Source organism: Neopelma chrysocephalum, unplaced genomic scaffold (genome assembly GCF_003984885.1).
Source record: "Neopelma chrysocephalum unplaced genomic scaffold, ASM398488v2 Primary Assembly neopelma1_25, whole genome shotgun sequence".
In the NCBI taxonomy this organism is placed as follows: Eukaryota; Metazoa; Chordata; class Aves; order Passeriformes; family Pipridae; genus Neopelma; species Neopelma chrysocephalum.
In genome coordinates this window covers 35,450,307-35,468,376 of record NW_020897694.1, presented here as the reverse complement: position 1 = coordinate 35,468,376, position 18,070 = coordinate 35,450,307, and the positions used below count along the sequence as shown (strand labels likewise).

Sequence of the window (18,070 nt, the reverse complement as noted above, 5' to 3'; positions counted from 1 at the left end):
ATCTGAAGAGCCCCAAAGATGCTAATAATTAAAACCACAAAGTGAGTTCTCACTAATGTACTTTCCTCCTGGGTTTCAGTCTTCGCACAGCAGATGAAGCACAGTCCTCAGAAGAGGGAGAGCACCTCAGGGCCAGTGTGGACACTGTCACTCTGCCAGCACACAGGAGTGACGCCTCGAGAGGTGTGCCAGTGCCTGCTCCCTGACATCTTATTGATGTTGGGTGTCTGAGGGTGTTCACACCTCAGGAGCAGTGTTGGAGCAAAGCTGCGAGAGAGGCTCATGTTGTGCCTGAACTCGCAAAATGGGGCCGTGGTCTGGATTTCAGTCCCAAATATCCATGTTTGTTGTTAAATAGCTACTCACTCCTTTGTGCTTTCACACAGGTCTTCAACATTCTCAAGCCCCCAGTGTGGTTCTTGGGCAATGTGTGACTGCATCCCTCACCCCAGCCCTGAGTACCATCCCAGAACTCCTCAGGGACTGGCCCTGAGCTGCAAGCAGCTGGAGGAGGGGACATCTTGTGTCCCCATTTAACCTTTTGTCAGAGTTGGGGCTGTGGGACAAAGTCTCTGCACTTGGTATTTCAGCAGCTTCAAAAGCCAGAGTAGCCCCAGGACTTGTGCAAGGGTGGCTGCTGCAAGCTAAGGCCAGCACTCCTTCTCATTCCCAAGCCCCAGACCCTAGAGCACCCCAGAAGACATGGCCATCCTTCCAAGCTAATTTTCACCTACCCCTTCTCACTGTGACAAAGGACACCGCTGAGTATGGCATTTGGCTTTGGCTGATTTTGGGTGGGCTTGCCTGCCTGCTTAGTAGCAGAGCCACACCAGTGCTGAGCCAAGGACAGAGCCGGTCCCCCCCAGAATGCTGTGCTGGCAGCAGACCCCCTGCAGCTTACAGGCAGTCAGGGACCATCATCCCAGCTGTGGTTGACATCCCATGCACAGCACCAGTAGTCGCAGGCCAAGGTGCAGAAGGCATATATCTGCTGCTCCTTCATAGATCTGCTGAAATGTATTTTTAGTATTTCATGGTAATAATTAGCAGTGAATTGTCCTGGCTTTTACAAGATGGAGGGAAAACACCACCAAAACCCAAGTATTTAAAGAAAACTTTTGAGCACAGTTTCAGGTCTCAAAAAAACTAATGGAAGGAGCAATTACAGCCCAAACCAAAGACTATTAGGAGTTAATAACTACATGAGGGTAACAGTACAGAACATCAAGAGTTAACAGTCCCAGCGTGATAAAAGTTTATTTAATCCTACTCTAAACAAGCAATATAACAAATCCCTGTTAAGAATGAATGATCTCTCACATGTAGCTTAAAGTGATCAAATTTTGATTTAAAATACGAAAATAGGCCAATATTTTTTTGTATTTGCAACATTTTACAGATGAATAAATGCATTCTTTGCATAAAACCCACTTGCCCCATCTCAGGCAGGAATGTATGTTTGCCAGAGGATTACAGACTCTTGAGTGTTTACATATTCTTTTCCAGTAACTGCTATGCTCCTCTGATGGAAGAGATATTGTTTTATGGAGAAAGGGACTGCTTTGGCACATCCTCATCTTCCCACCTTGTCTTTGGCTTTCTTTCACTTTTTTCTTTCCTCCTAGTGCAGGTTTCAAAAGTGAAGCGGAGGCTGAACTGCATAAGATGTTGGGTCATGGGTACTTCTAAGGCAGTGCCAATGTCTTCTCATCAGGATCTGGAGTTTCCTTCCCAGTTCTGAATCTGATTGAACAGCATGACTTTGTTAAAAAACAGTGAATATCTTTGCCTTGGTTTCATCTCTCTGATTGAATGAGAATTATCATGGGTTGGCTTACTTTTGGCATTATAGGGTTTTGGGAAATATACCTGCACAGAGCTCTCTAACTAGAAAACAGTGCAGTAGAATGCAGCCCAACAATAAATTGGTAGCTGTCTTAATAGGATGGGTCCTGTTTCATAGTAGTTAATGATCCTGGTAATAAGGAGAGTAAGTCCTCATGCTTTGGTGTTCAGCTAGGAGGAAGAGTGGGAAAAAGTATCCATAAGAAAATTCAGCAGAACTCTTTTTTTACTCCCTATTCTTCCCTGGCACTCCTTTCAATTGCAAATAAACTTGAAGCATGAGATACTTATAAAAAGATGTAATGAGGGCTGTTTGCTGCTGCATCTGTGGAACAGGAAAAACCTTTCTGCAGTACACTGAAAAATGCACAATGATTTCTTTAGACTAATAAACTCTCTGCTGGAGGTAGTCTACACGTTTATAGAACTTCTGAGAAGTTATTTAAATATTTCGAAGGTCTTTATTGTCAGTCTCCTACATTTTGCCTATTTTGTTTTGTATTTTTATCAGCCTTCTCTGCTGTTGTCAGCACTAAAAATATTTAAGTGCCTGATATAACATGTATATCTGAAGTTTTTTCTCTTATCAGTAAAAATAATTGAATATAATAGAGTGGGATAAATTAATTGCTGATGAAACCGGTTTTACTATAGTGACACCGATGATGAAACTAACCCAATACATCTAGCTCAGACGATCCATTTTTGACCATTAACAATGGTTAAAACTACTGAATTGAATTCTTTAGAGGTCGTCATCTCTTGTATATATGACTTTTTAAATATATATTTCATAATATAGACCTAATATTTTATCACGAATTATTTGCAGTTGTACTAAATTATCATGTTATTATCTGTAGGGTTTATTCTTACCTAAATATAAAACAGATAATTACCTATTACCCACAGCTCTGTCAATGTTAAGTCCTTCATATTTTATTTCTACACCCAAAAGTACTTCTGAAATAATGATTGCTTTGATTGAACTCAATCTGACATCAAATAATAACAAGTTAAGCCTATAACTTCCTTATGAGAGGAAGAGGAGGGGCAGACACTGATCTCTTCTCTGTGGAACCTGAGGGAATGGCCTGAAGTTGTGTCAGGGGAGGTTTAGGTTGGATATTAGAAAAAGATTCCTAACCCAGGGGGTGGTTGGACATTGGAACAGGGTCCCCAGGGAAGTGGTTACATCACCAAGCCTGACAGAGTTCAAGAAGTGTTTGGATGATACTCTCAGGCACATGGTGTGACTCTTGGGGATGGTCCTATGCAAGGCTAAGGGTTGGACTTGATGACCCTTGTGGATCCCTTCCAGTGCAGCATATTCTGTGATTCTGTGATACTTAAAACCATTTTTTCAAAGGTGGAGGCCATAGGTAGATCCTGTAGGAGACTACATGGAACTCATTTACTGGGAACTCAGTATCAGATAATCATAAATATGAAACATACAAACCAAATAACCAGTTGTATAATAGAACAGATTTGAGCAAGTAGTCTTCATTCCTATCTGACTTTGTAAAAAAACAAAAACAAAAACCACTAAAAATCCAGCAACACAAATCCTTCCATTTCAGTCATTTAACAATCTGAGAATCCATTTCCTATGTGCTTAGTTCATACCAACACTTGCTCACAACGCTGCTATCGATGTTTGCTTCTATTGATAGCAGTCTGATAGCTCATGACAGAAAAAAAATATTTCACTGAAAGCTTCAATTAACTACCAATGAGTGGGAAAAAATGAAAGAAGCCAGTAAGTTTTGTGGATCCATCTGAAACTCAAAACAAGGCTAGGTTCAGGGCTTAGCAAACTGAATAAAATTAACTTCTGAATCAGCATGGGTAATTGATACTTTGTTTGATACAATCAAATCATGTGGGTTAACTGAAAATAAAAACACTTGTGTTTATTTTCTCGGCAAAATAAAAAAAATACATTCAGGGCTAATCATTTAATTTAGATTACCTCACTCTGTAAGGTGCTTGGGCAGCCTTGTTACAGTACTAGATACAAGCATATTTCGAAGTATAGTTTTTGAAAGAAGAAAATGAAAGCATAGCATTTCAGAAATGTTGAAATTAATCATTACATAGAATTTAAACTTCTTTAAACTTCTTTAGTTATTTAGGGGAAAGCATTGCTCAAATCTAGCAATTGCAAAGCATTTTGGCTGGTCCTCAAACTGTTCTTGAAGGCTAAACTATTTGTTAGAAAATTCTTCTCAGCTCTAAATCCCTCACACAAGATTCTAGAGTCTTGTCCACATTTGAGACTTCATGAAAACTTATTGTTGACATTTTTCTTAAAACGATTCAACATTTCTAAAGATTTAGGATGGTAGTAAGCATTGTCAAACATCATTTAGACTTCCAAATGACTATTTTTTACAAGATGGTTGTGGTAGTTAGCAGCTGGGTGGTAGAATTTGTCAATCAGAATACAATTGTGTCTAATTCATTTTTATACACTACTCCTATTAGTTAAAAAAGGATGTTTCTTTGCAAGTGACATTACAGCCCTGACATATGATTTTTGCATATGACTTTTTCTCAGAAACTGCCAGCATGGTACTGTCAGCATGCCAAGCTGGTGCCCAGAAGAAAATTTAATAGCAGTGATAAAATGAAAGGAGAAAATAGAAGCCCTTCTTGCAAACAAGGGTTTGTAATAGATATTCTGCAACAATACGAATGATGAGGGATGGAAAATTCATAAAGTTGTGTGGAAGTGCAACGCACACTCTGTGCATAGAAGACTGACCTATAACTCATAAGACAGGGTGTGCCGAGTGAGTTATGAGAGTTGTTCCCTGGTGTATATTTAAAAAGAGACATTAGAAAGGAGATATAGTGTGGTTTACTGTTTGAGAGCTATCTTCATAATTTTTTCCAAAGATTGTTTTTAAAGAAAAAACACTTTTTTTTTAATACATATATATTAGAGTCCAGATGGTGTATTTCTGCACAGCACATGCAGTATCTGAATGCTGGGAGTAAAGCTCTTCTCTGCAAAGGAACAGCCCTGACTGTTCCTGCTCTTGCAATGTCCAAAGGAGATTATTGCTAATGGGAGATTTCCCATTTTAAATCCTAGAAGGGGTTATCTTGAAGTGAAAATGAAAGGCACTGAAAAACCTGCTCATGGGAGAGGTTTAAGCCCATTTCTGCAGAAATTTGAGGACTGGAAACTTTGGCAAAAATCACAACAGCCCCTACATACTTAATGCGCAGAACTCTCTACAGCTCACTCCTCAGCATCAGGCGATGGCACATCACCCTGGCCATATATGAGCTTTTATGTCTTTCTATCCCTTGTTTCTTTTTTTTCCCCTCTCTTGCCACACGCTGAATTAGTGATTTGACAATATATTCTGACATTGTATTATTTCAACAATAGTAGAATGTAATGGTGTGTAATTAGGAGCCAGAATATAATAGTGGTATGAAGATGATTTTGGCAATGAGATTTTTTTTAATTCAAATTTCATTACTTGAAAAGCATCGTGCTATTGCCCTTTCCAGTGTGTGAACAACAGTGTCCATGAGAGAAAGGGATGACCGCCAGGGATGGATGGCACAGTTTTAAGTCTCTTGAACTCCAGTTGGGGATTCTTCCGAGGCACTGCTCTTCCATACCATGAGAAACTATAGGGGTACAATATATTTTAAAGCCTCTGTTGTGTTGATTTTATAGTGAAACTTCTTCCACTTTTGAGGGGGTGGGATTGTTTAGGGAGGTGTCTCTGAAGCATCTGGAGTTGCAAGAAGTCTATAGCACTATGGACCTGCCAGTTTTCTATAGATTATCCTCACAGTCCTATCATTAAATGAAATGGTATGCTTTCTTTAACAGTAGCCAACTGGATTCTTGTCTGTTTGTTTGCTTGTTTTAATCATTTTTTCTCCATCTAGTCAAATAAACCTCTAAATTCAGTGTGTACGCTATGGAACCTCGTCCAAAACTATACTGTCTCCTTCCTGACAGGGTTGACAGAGAGTATAATCACTTGTATTGTCCAGAGTACTGTTTACATAAAGGAGCAATAAATACCTGTTGAAATTTTTACTGGAGGCCTCCCAGATGGATAGTTCATTTATTATTACAGACAGGGTTTCATTTACTTAGTTATTAAAAAAAGCAGGTCGCTACAGCCCATTTATAACTATATTAAAACTAAATGAAGCTATAAGTATTGCAGACAGGACTGAGTAAAATATATATAGTGACTTTCCAGGAAATGGCTAGGAAAAGTATTTGAAAGGAAATGCTGAAAACTTTGGGGGTCCCGGTGTGTCTTTCACAGATGTGCTTCTACTGGCTGGAGTTGGAGAGGGAATGGAGGAGGTATAGTTCCCATATGTTCCTGTGCCATGTATATATTCTGCAATAGCTTCTCTGTGTCAGCCAGTCAGCCATGTGCCTTTGGGAGGAACCGAATTAGCCTGTTCCTCCCTTCCTCTAGCCTTTCTTGACATGAAAAGCTCCAGCTCGGGGTATTGAATAATCTTCTCCATCCCAGAGCCAGAGTATCAACTGAATATCAACTCCTGTTACAAGAAGGGACGAAGCTGCTCCCTCAGCACCAACCTGTAAAACAAAGGCAGGGTGGATCAGGTGGATTCCAAAGGTCTTAGTTTGGAAGGTATCACCAGAGGTCCAGCACAGCCAGCTGTAAAATGGAAGTGAAGGTTGTGGATGGTCTTTGTGGCACTTTTCTAGCACTGAGGACATTTCATCAGACATTCTCACCCCTGCTTTGAGTAAAGATAAATTAGTCACTGGATGGGAAGCACATGGTTGCCTGTGAACCAGATCATGATTTTATTGTGTCCAAGCTAGAAAAATAAGAGACAGTCCCAACAAGTGTCCCAAAGCATAAAAAATTGTTGACCAGAAATTAATGGGGTAGAAAAAGAAACAAGGAGGTTTGGAATATTTTAAGCAGAGTTTGTTAAGTTAGCAAGAGGCTGCATTTCCACAATCAAAGGAAAAAACTTTGCTGAAAACTAGTTCATCTTCAGTGGCCGAGTAAAAGTAGTAATTAGAAATGAAAAAGCAATGGACATGAAATTTAAAATATATGTAACATGAATACATGTACATGAAACATAACAATCAGTCTAAAAAAGAAAATATAAAATACTGAAGATGGATAAAATGAGTGGATGATACTAGAAGAAAGTTCAAGCAAAATGAGAATATGGGTTTTGTTAAGATATATAAAAAACAACAACAATAAAGAAATTCTAGCAATAGTCCCTTATTAGCTGGAAATATTAAAGCTGTAACAATAGTAGAGTCAGTAAACATTTTTTACATGAGAAAAAACAGGTTTGCTTTTGCTTGTTAGACAGACAGGAAGCTGAACAGTGTCTAGAGACAATAAGTTATTTAAAATCAGTTATCCTGATAGAAGTATCCGTAAGCCTCAGATCTTCCATGCTGCCATAAAGACGTGAAGACCACTGGCTAGCAAAATCTAGGGTCATTTTGATGTACCTCGAAATGTGGGGTAAATCCCAGGAGGCAGTTAATGCTGTGTCATATGCCAAAAAGCTAAGGAAGAAAGTTTAAGTTTTAGGGACAGATCACCCGGCCCCTGTTACAGCACACAAAGTTTTAGGGGAGCCCAAACAGGCTTCCTTTAATACCATTAAGAAACTGAAGCATAAGAGCAAAATTTTTTGTGTTCAGTGTTTTACTTTCAAGGAAAGAAATACAAGCTCATTTCATTCTCTGAGGAGTTGGCAACTAGGTCATATATTCACAGACTATGGAACTTTTTGGAGGATGATGTAGAAAGAAACAGTGGGGATAGAGCAGGTTATCAAATAATCTGGTAATTTAATAATTCAGCCTCACTTAAACAAAGGAGGCTTGAAAGAAACCAACACAAAGCTGTATATTGCAGAACAAGGAATGTCACCCTGACTCTGTTTTTAAGTGAGGACTGTACTCTGTGAAACTGCAACTCTGAAAATGCTTGTAAGATGGAGGTGAACAGAGAGCTGGACGTGAGTGCCAGCAGGATGCCATGGCACAGGGATACATTGTGAGGCTCTGGTAGGCAAGGCAGAACCCAGAGGACCACACAGGGATGTGGACCTGCTGCTTTCCCCATTGCTTTGATGATACAAGACACTTCTCATTTCAATGCAGCAAAGTTGGAGAACCACTAGACTAAATGATCTTACTTCCCTTGCCCCACCAGCAAAATAGGGATAAACACCACCATGGCCTCAGGTATGAACGTTGGTAAATGTATTGTACAAATGACTGAGTTCATCTGCAGGGGAGCACAAGAATACAAATGTGTGTTCTGGAGGCATCCTCATGATGACTCCAGCATGAGGACAGATGCTTTTAGTGCTGGGGATTAAGCAGTGAGAAACCATTTGTAAGGAAATAATCATGGAGTACAAAATCAGATGCTGCACCTTCAGCGAGGAGACTTGGCAGTGGCAGTGCTGTCTCAGACACGTTAAATTCCCCAAGATTTCTTCCACAATGGCTGACACATAGGCGAAGTGCAGTTCATGCACTCTTCTTTCATTTTGCATTTGAAATTAATATTTTGTGGATGGCAGCATCAGCTGTTGTGAGGAAATTGGAGGGAGAGCATTAGTAAATAACTGCTAATCACACCCTGTAGAGGCTTGGGGGAGCAGGGGTAGGGAGGCAAGAAATGGATTAGAAAATTACGAGCAGCCCATTCAAAACGTTTATTCCCCAAATGTGTTTCCTTCTGTCACACAGAGCATGATTAGCATGAAACTTTGGTAAGCCCCCAGAGTGATTGGACTACTTAGGTGTGAGCTGCCGGTGTGTTGCTCATCACTCTTCCCTCTTTCTGAGTATTCATGCATTTTTAGGTGTCTCCCTTGCTCAGGGAGTGGGCTCACATGGGTTAGTTTCCCTGCTTTTCTGCATTTCTCTCATTTTTAGGGAGGTTCTCGGGGTCCTTCTGCCCAAACATCCTTCTCAGAAAGTGCTGTGGTCTGTGAGGCACTTTCTCACTACCATGACAAGGAGTTAGAAAAATCAGGGTATGATTCAATTGCATTTGTTCTCTCTTTCTTTAGAGGAGGGGAAGCATCACCAGGGCAAACACAGTCATTCACTGGGGTAGCTGCTGGAGAAGAAACCTTGTTTCAGCTTCTGCTTATAGGAGAGAGTGATGGCTGTATCCCTCGGAGAGGACTGCCTTGCATTTCTAATGAGACCATCAGTGTAATGGGAATTTAGCAGAGCATTTAGCCAGTTTAAATGGTTTGGGAGAGTGGTGTAGACCAGCCTAGATGGATTCAAGCCAAGGACAGAAAACTTTTCTTTCAGAGTATCTATCTTTTATTCAAATTGCTAATTCTATTTCTATAGACTGAGTCCATTTTTCAGGCATTTAAATTCTGCGCTCTGGAATTAAATCTCACTTTGATATATAGGCTTCATTCCAGCATTAAGTACATTAATATTTCACCAGCCTGATTTTACTAGCTTTCTCTCTGTTTTTAATTAGATTTGACGATATTCTATATGATTGTGTTTTCCTACATGTTTCTATGGAGTAGAACTTGCACAAACTGTTTGTTGGGGAATTTTTACAACTTAAACAGCGTATATTTCGAGTGAATTTTGGATGTTGCAAGCAGTGCTTACAAGCCTGCCAAAAGTTCTATCACAGCATTTATAAAATATCCTCTTGATCTAGCTGTTTACCTCAATCCATAACCTTTTTACTTTCTTATAAAATACAAATAAATACTACACTTTTCAGATAATATAAATGCATGAGCTTTTTCAGATTGAAACATTGGCACTAGAGTGAAAAATAATTTCAGCAATCAGAATCTAATTAATTAAAAATTACTACTGTATAAAACCAACCACTCCTATATTTAAGATTTGTAAACAAAACTATTTGAAATATCTGTTCTGGCTGTAGGTAAGTAGTGAATATAACTGGCCATCTGTTATGTGCAGTAACCAAGGTAATAGCAAGAACATTCATTTCCCTTTTCTTCTCTCTCTTTTGTTTTTAAGAAAGGAAACATGTTCATCTGTTTCTTGTGAATTCTCTGTACTTCTTACCAGGCATATTTTTCCTTGCATTTCTCTTTTAGAAAGCAGTGTAAGACAGACAGAAACTGAAGGTACATTTGTCTTATTGGAGCTTAAGTCATATTACGTACATGAGCACTCATAGCTAAAACAATCCCAGTAACATAAGGAACGGCATATTCCCACCTGGTATTCTCTTTCATTTTGCTGGGGACAAGAGCTAAAGGTTTTGCACAGTGCTGTGCCTCCAGGAAGGTTTTCTACAACATGAAGGAATACTTTTCTTCTCCTATATCAGCGCATCAGTTGTGACATAAAACATCTGGGGCCAGTCTGAAAGCCAGTCTGAAAGTAGCATACTGCTACTTAGAATAGTATCTATTTTCTTTCTGGGTTTCTGGTAATATCGAAACTAATGTCCGGTTCTTGAAAGGTCATTATGCATTTATGGGGAAAAAAAATAAAATGCCAATATAGTGCATTGAAAAATAAGATCATTTTTCAAAAGCATTCAGAATGAAACATTGTGGTAGCATAAACTCAAATGAGCACATAGTTATTTTATTTTGGCATTTCATCACAACTCTTTTCTTAGTGGGGTTCCTCTTCAGCTAAAATCAAAGTATTTTTGCACTACTGAAGTTCCTTTCCTACATAATGAGCAGAAATCACAGAAGTCCATAATAAACATGTTATTCTGACTGAGATGCTGCCTAGAATTAAAATGGAACAATATACTTGATCAGATTAACACATTAATGAGATTTTTCACAAATTGCAAAGATGGTGACTTCTGAGTTTATTTAAATGACAGTTGCAACATATATATATTTGTGCCCCAGGCTTACAAACCTTTGGCATATTCTCTCCTAAAGCATTAGTGTTAATGATTTAATTGCTAATATTTTTCCTTTCCCATCTTGATTTTTTTTGTTGTTATTCCAATTATCAAAAGTATCATAAAGAAAGACCATATCTTGTATAGTAGCTTAGACCACCAGAGGGGCATGAAGAGAGTTTTGTCCCTCATTTGTATAACCTCTCTTGAGGTGCCAAAAGGGAATCCCTCTAACAATAACACCACAGAGGCAGTTCTTGAGAGTTTTATGTCTCAATAAGTAAATTGCAGGGAGGAAGGAAAGAATGCATTAGGCCAAGGAATGTGACATTTATCAGAGGTTAAAGTGAAATACAAGGTGTGGTGCCTACTGCTTCTTTCATGTGCACCAGCAGACATGAAGGATAATTCCTGACTTGAGGCATGTCTTCACCCTGGAAGAAAATGGATATCTTGTTAAGTAGGGCTGTGCTGGAAGGGTCTCAGACTCGCTCCAGATGTGACAAGGGATTCCCAACTTGCTGTTGAAGACCACCTCCCCCACACACTGCACCGGCGACATCTCAGCAGCTCCTTCTTCTCAAAAGAAGAATCGTCCAGCTCTTTCAGAAACCTTTGACCTAGGCCCTGGCTCTGCCCTCATACTTGAAACTTGTTACTCTGATATTAACTCCCAGAGGGGAGATTATCTTTCTTCCTGCTGTCCCCTAGACTCTCGCAGGAGCTGAAGATAATGTTTGCCTGGGACTTGACTTTCCAGCAACAACAAATCAGGAAAAAAGACAGACAAGCAAAACAGTGAAGCTACAAGTCTTAACTATTCCATTTGAGCAAGGCGGTTCCCGGGCAGCCTGCGATGACCTCCCATCCCATGTACTTTTGACCAGAAGCAATTCCTGGCCCTTTGGCATGCTGGGATTAGCAGGAGTCTCACAGGGTCCCTCTGCAGTGCCCCACATGGCCACCCCACCCCTGGTACCCTACTGAGCCAATGCAGTGAGCAGCTCCCAGATAAAACAGGTCAGGCTTTCTAATAAGCTATGCAGGAGATTTGGACACACAGTCACACTGAAATTGCGAGATGTTGGGTGTCAGTGCCCTCTAGATGACTTTCTATTTTCCACTTCATGTAAGTAACCCCACATACCCCCCTTCTTTTCCCCTGTAAACGAGTGGCCCATAACCCCAGGCTGCAACCACTTAGTTGGTTACTGGAGACAGAAACCAGTTGGCTTGTTGAAGCATTTCTCAATATCCCAAACTCATCCTCGTTTCCTTTTATTATGCCTCTACCTGTCACGTTCTTTGTGGAGAAAGGAAGAAATGCATTAACTAGAGTGAAGTGAGCGCTCCCTCCTCAGCCTTCCACCCCTCGCTGCCTCCACAACCTCACAGAGATTTCACTAAAAATGTGTAATTAGGTTCTGCAAACTGACTTCCTGACTGTATGCACTCTTTTCAAGTGCAGAAGCCCTAAGTGGTGATGTGTGTTTTTCAGAGCTGCTTTGAGTACCACTTCATTTTTCTAGCTTTTGTTTATGAAGTTATATTTACTTACCAGTGTCCGAGTACATCAAAGCCAGGTCCATTTGAAAAAATCTGAAAGCTCATAGATGATGTCACTTACTGGCGTGGATTTTGTGTATTCTGAAAAAGGTGTTATAGAAAATAGCTATAAATAGTCCGTGTTGAAAAGGCTGTGTTTGCACATGAGCTTGTATATGTTTGTCCATCCTTGTACTAGTTTGCCAGAATACATAAAGAAATCCTGTCCTGAGCAGGGGTTGTTTTAAACATGATCTAAAGTGCTCTGCTAACACAGGGTGTACCGAAGCTCATTCGGTGCTGAATCTGTGCCAAAGAGCTTTTCAGATAAATTACAAATTAATGCAATACGTCTTGTGAGCTTAAAGTATTTTTATTTTCTACTGTTCTCCCTCTCTTCAAGTGGGGTCTGCTGGTCCAGTGTGGACTTTTTCTTTTAACCATCATCATTTTCACAAGCTGTTGAGGAGAAATATTCCTCAAAAGCATCCATACTCAAAATTGATCTAGCCTACTTAAGACTCTTACTGCAAACTGGAATCCCTATAACACAAATGTGCCCTTCTCACCCCAGGTGTGCTTCAGCCTGGGCTATGAGAACTGCTCTGGTGTCCAAAGAGCATCCCTCTCCAGGACAACTTCAGCATTACCTACCAGGTGACAGTGTGTCCTGCTCTGGCTGTTGCTTTGTAGATGAAGGCTGAGGGGCCTCCCTGACAGTGAAAGCAGTCTGGGAAGCCGTGAAGACTTTCAGGCGCAGAGGTTATATCTGCTCAGCTCCTGCCTTTACGTGGTAGACCCCTACACTGGCAAGCTGTCTTAACCTGATACATCCTTGTGACAAATACATGGATCAGGCTGACCAGGTCCCACTCTAGGGAAAAAAAGCAAGCAAGCATTTTATGATGACCTGCTTTTTCCTATCCCCAGTGTTAGGAGCTTGTTTGTACGCTGATGGTAGTTTGAAAAAGGGGCCATGAGCCCCAGGCAGGCAGTGCTTTTCTTGGAGAGCAGTGCTTCTGAAATGAGAAACAGACAGAGAAAATAAAGACAGACTAAAACATACAAGCAAGGAGAGTTTAGTGGGCCAGCGCTGTGGTTTCTTGTTCCTTTTGTGTGGATGGTACCTGACTGCACTCCTTAGTGCACACTTCCACACAACCCAAAGGCTTCGAAGATCATCCTAGTTGCTTCTAATCACAGGGTCGCAAAACACTTTTTTTAAATGGTAATACAAAAATCCAGGACACTAATAAATACATAGAACTATCTAGAACATTTCATTATATGCTTTTGATTTGCTAGCCTCATTTAGGAGAAGAATGAAATTGCTAAATCTAAAATACTGTTCTTAACTACCACATTCATGCACTCAAACTGGCATGATTTAACTCCAACCAGCAACGAAGTACAGTTGAGCGAAGAGCAGACAGTGACACCCTGGCTGTTCTGCTTTTCACGCAATAAGCACACCTCCTTCTGGTTAAATCACTATCAGTGCAGATTTCATCACGCAGTGCCCAATACCAGGTCTGAGCTTTATTTTCAAGCTCTGTTTTCTCAGGGCTGGGAGATCCCTGAGATCTAACTAAAAAAATGAGCAGTTATAAGGTTGTTTGAATCCCTGTAAGTGTTGGAGCCAAAGCCAGTGTGGATCTTGCAGTGTTTACAGGAAGCTTTGCCTCTCTGACATAGTTTAGTTCCTGGGAGCCATATCCTTTGTCATCATACCTATCCTGTTTGCCCACTTCTCATCAGGGCTTGCTAGCTGGATCAGTGGCTGTATTGATATGGCCATCAGAGTTTTTGCTGACTTGGGAGATGGCAGAGAGGGCTTTTTCCTAACAGTGGACATACTTCCAGTCCTGCTGTGAGATTGTCAAGTCCCTCTAACTCAGTGGGTGTCCTATATATTTGAGGTGTCTGCATTGCAACAAGATTTTGCTGAATTCAGTATGTTGACTTTACAGAAGAAAAATCTTGGCACAAGTAGAAGGAAATGTGGGGGGGGGAAAAAGCAAGATGAGATGAACTAGCACGAGTTTCTGCTCTGACCCCCAGTCCTGTTCTTATACACCTACGTTCCCCGAAAGGTGCCATGGGGAAATAGGGAAGCAGCTGTGACAGCAGCAACAAGCAGGGACTGTACGTATAGTGAGGAGCTGAGGAGAGGGTGGTTAGTCTCAGCACTCTTTTAAGACACAGCACACCATGTTGCCCATGTAAGAATCATGCTTTTCAGGCACACTCTAGGAAGATCTAGGCACAAGTACAACGAGGTGGTTTGAAATTACTACATATGTCTTCTTGAGATATTTACACTCCGGGGACCACCCACGTCACAGGATGTGTTTGAATTGCTCACCAAGCTTTCTTCTGGAGTCGAGATGAAATTACAGATTCTTTTTTCCCAGAATGCAAGACAAATTAGCAACTTTCTGAATTATTACTATTATTACAGAGGTATTTTTCAAAAATAGGTCCCATTATTGAACACCTTTTAAGCACTGGGGGAAGTCTTTGCACCTCTTCAACTCCTTTAAATGCTGGTTACTTAACCTTAGCTTGTAAAAAAAATGCATGGAGGTAAAAACAGATTCTTCTTCTCTGTGAACCAGTTTAAGCAAGTTGAGGAAAGGATATGGGAAGAGAGGATGAAATCCCCATTAGAAAAGATGCATTATTTTCTATGTTTACATGACAGTGAAATCCTTGTGGATACTCTTGTGCGGAGACAATGTATTTTAGTTTTAATTGCTTCAGTCAATGTCAGTTTTGCATCAAACATGCAATAAAGTAAAAGTGGCCTTTGGGAAACATCACTGAACCTTATTTTGTGCTGCAGTACTGCCAGTGTAAACATCCAGTTCTGTTTTGTAAACTCAAAGCCAAATGGAGAAAAATTTTCCTTGCAGAAAGATTACTGACCTGTCAGCATCAAAAATATTATTTTTAGCATATAAAAATTGCAAAGATTCTTGCTATTATGATCACTGACAAGCAAAGTCCATTATTACTCTAGTAAACATTTTCCTTTAGGCAGCAATAGTAGGAAATTTATTAAGTTAGCTGATACAGAGTTATTGGGATAAAATATATTTCCTTTCTATTTAAATTATTAAATGTTTACAGTAGCTCTGAGAAAACATCAGATCTAAAGCATTTTTGGTAAGTTATGATTTATTCTACTGCTTGCTTTCCAGAATGCTAGAAGATGACCTCAAGTTAAGCAGTGACGAAGAAGAGAATGACCAGGTAAGAACCAGACAACTAGCATGTCACTTGTAGTATGTTTCATGTCAAGACTGAGCTACTGCAAATATTTTGCTAATGCTTTTTCAAAACATACATAGAGGTTATCAAAATACATGGCAGTACTGTAACTGGAGTAACAGATGTTGCTTCTCGGAGCCAGCCTCCATGTGCTAACTGCTGGATTGGTAGGGAACAGTCTGCACTGCTCTTGATTTATTACCTTGATGTGACCCAGAAGGTTTTTGTTTCAGCTTCCTTCTGATTTGAATTTGTTTTGTTTTAAAGACCAGCCAAGGGGGGGAGAAACTGGAATTCTGGATTAAGGATTCAAGCCAAACTTTTGCAATCATGAGATGGCCTCAGGAATTAGCTGCTGGGCTGCTTATCTTTTACCTGCCTCTGGCATCCCCCCAGCCCTGACCTCTTCTCTGAGCATTTTTGGTTCTGTCTCTGCATGGCCCATGCTTGCTAAGAAAACTGAAGGGAACTGAGAAAAAGCCTTGGCTGTGCATTTGGTTAACTCTGTAACACAGTAATTAGGGCAATTGCCTGTGTTTTAAAGACCCCAGACTACCTGACTGGCAGCAGATGCATCATCTGAAGTTTTCCGTGTGTCAGGAGAGCTGGGTTTTGTTGGGAGGCGTCTCCCAGTTTTTCCTTAAATTATTGCTGTGTTTTGTCTGAATAATTAAGGACTCAGTAGAATAAGGCTGAATCTTGACTTTCCCATGACCAGCTGAGTGCCTTGATGCCAAGCAGTGCTTTACCATGCTCTCTCTTTCTCAGTATACTGGCATGGGTGATTGGGTTGGGGATGAGAGGCCAAGAGCCACTTTGGCTCCTTCTTGCCCTAAAATTCATGTCCTGTGCCTTCACCACATGAGAGCAGTACTGCCCCTGGTTGCATCTCATAGATGGATCCAGACCTGGATATAACATGGTTTTCTGTCCTGGTTTTGACTGGGATGGAGTTCGTTTTCTTCCTAGTAACTGGTACAGTGTGGCTTGGATTCAGTATGAGAATAATGTTGATAACTCACTGATGTTTCAGTTGTTGCTGAGCAGTGCTTACCCTAAGTCAAGGACTTTTCGTTGTCTCATTCTCTCCCAGTGAGCAGGTGCACAAAAGGCTGGAGAGCTGGTGGGAGATCATGGCCAGGACAGCTGACGCGAACTGGCCAAAGGGAATTCCCTTACCACAGAACATCATGTTCAGTACATGAACTGGGGGGAGTTGGCTGGGAGGCACCAATCGCTGATTGGGGATGGGCTGGGCATTGGTCAGTGGATGCTGGGTAATAGTACTGTGCATCTCTTGTCCTTTCTTGGGGTTTATTTCTTCTGGTTTTGTTGTGTCCCTTTTTCTTGCAATTATTACTATAATATTATTATTTTATGTTATTTCAACTGTTTTTATATCAACTCAGGAGCTTTATAATTTTTTCTACCTCTCCTCCCCATCCCACTGGGGTGGGGGGAGTGAGCAAGTGGCTGCATGGTACTTCGTTGCTGGCTGGAGTTAAATCATACCAGTTTCAAATATGATTATTTCAGTCATGGGTAACTAGAGTTATCTAGACTTGAAATTCAGGATCTTAGACAAATAATTCTAGGTATGTAGGCATGAAGCTCTTCCAGAGTTTTCTTTAATTCTTGTTATTAGATGTCTCTAATTTACATATATTCCAAACAACAGGTAAAACAAAACCTTTGAATATTTATACTAAACCATTTTTTTATCTATTTTGAGCAAGACTTCTTGGTGTTAAGAAGATTCAGCATGTAGATTTGATTATTTACATATTTATACAATTTCTTTTTGTTTAACGTATTTCATCCTGAAACACTTCACATTTCATTACTCTTCCTGCTTGTCTAGATAGTTTAAAATACAGCTCATAGACAACATAGGGCAAAGTAAAGTGAGGGATGGAAGGGATGTCTGAAGAATAACAATAGCACACCAGTGTGCCGTGGTGCTTCCAGCAAGGGGCTGGGTGGGAGGAGAGGAACGAGCTGGTGGCCAGGAGAGATGGTTTGTCCTTCAGGCAGGGAGATGGGATCCTGAGTAATGGATGTCAGAGTGGAACAAGCTGTCAGAGCCAGAGAGATGAAATTCTAGTTTGCTTCATAGCAAGCAGAAAAGGACATGTGAAAGTGTTTATTGTGCATAAAGAACATTAGTAGGTTTAGGCAAAGAAGGGATTGCGGAAAAATAGCGCTATTCAGGCATGTGCACATGGTGCCTTTGGTTTAGCACTATGACTTATAATTTTTAACACCTTCCATGTGCTTGGATTGCTCAGTGTTATGTGTGCTACGTAGGGTCTCCCCTCGGAAACCAGGGCTTTAAGTTGCAGCTGATACAGCCTGGGTCGTTCACCTCGGTGCTCAAACAAGCTCTGCAGAGCCAAGACAGAACTTTCCACATGTGCAGCAAAGAGCAGGGCTGAGATCCCATTACTCACTTCTAAGCATCACAGGCCTTAGCATGAGCAACCTTTGGAGATTACTTAGTT

The 18,070-nt window shown here is 40.6% G+C and overlaps 1 protein-coding gene across 3 annotated transcripts in view; it reads left to right on the top strand.

Annotated features, from left to right (window-relative positions):
- AFF3 (AF4/FMR2 family member 3) overlaps positions 1 to 18,070 on the top strand; it is a 324,957-nt gene that overhangs the window by 218,784 nt on the left and 88,103 nt on the right. For all 3 annotated transcript variants that reach the window (XR_003532872.1, XM_027674908.1, XM_027674907.1), the window contains exon 8: positions 15,500 to 15,551. Coding sequence is in view for 2 of the 3 variants with exons in the window: in XM_027674908.1 (XP_027530709.1) it covers positions 15,500 to 15,551 (52 nt within the window). In the remaining variant the exon portion in view is untranslated. The remainder of the gene's footprint in view (positions 1 to 15,499; positions 15,552 to 18,070) is intronic.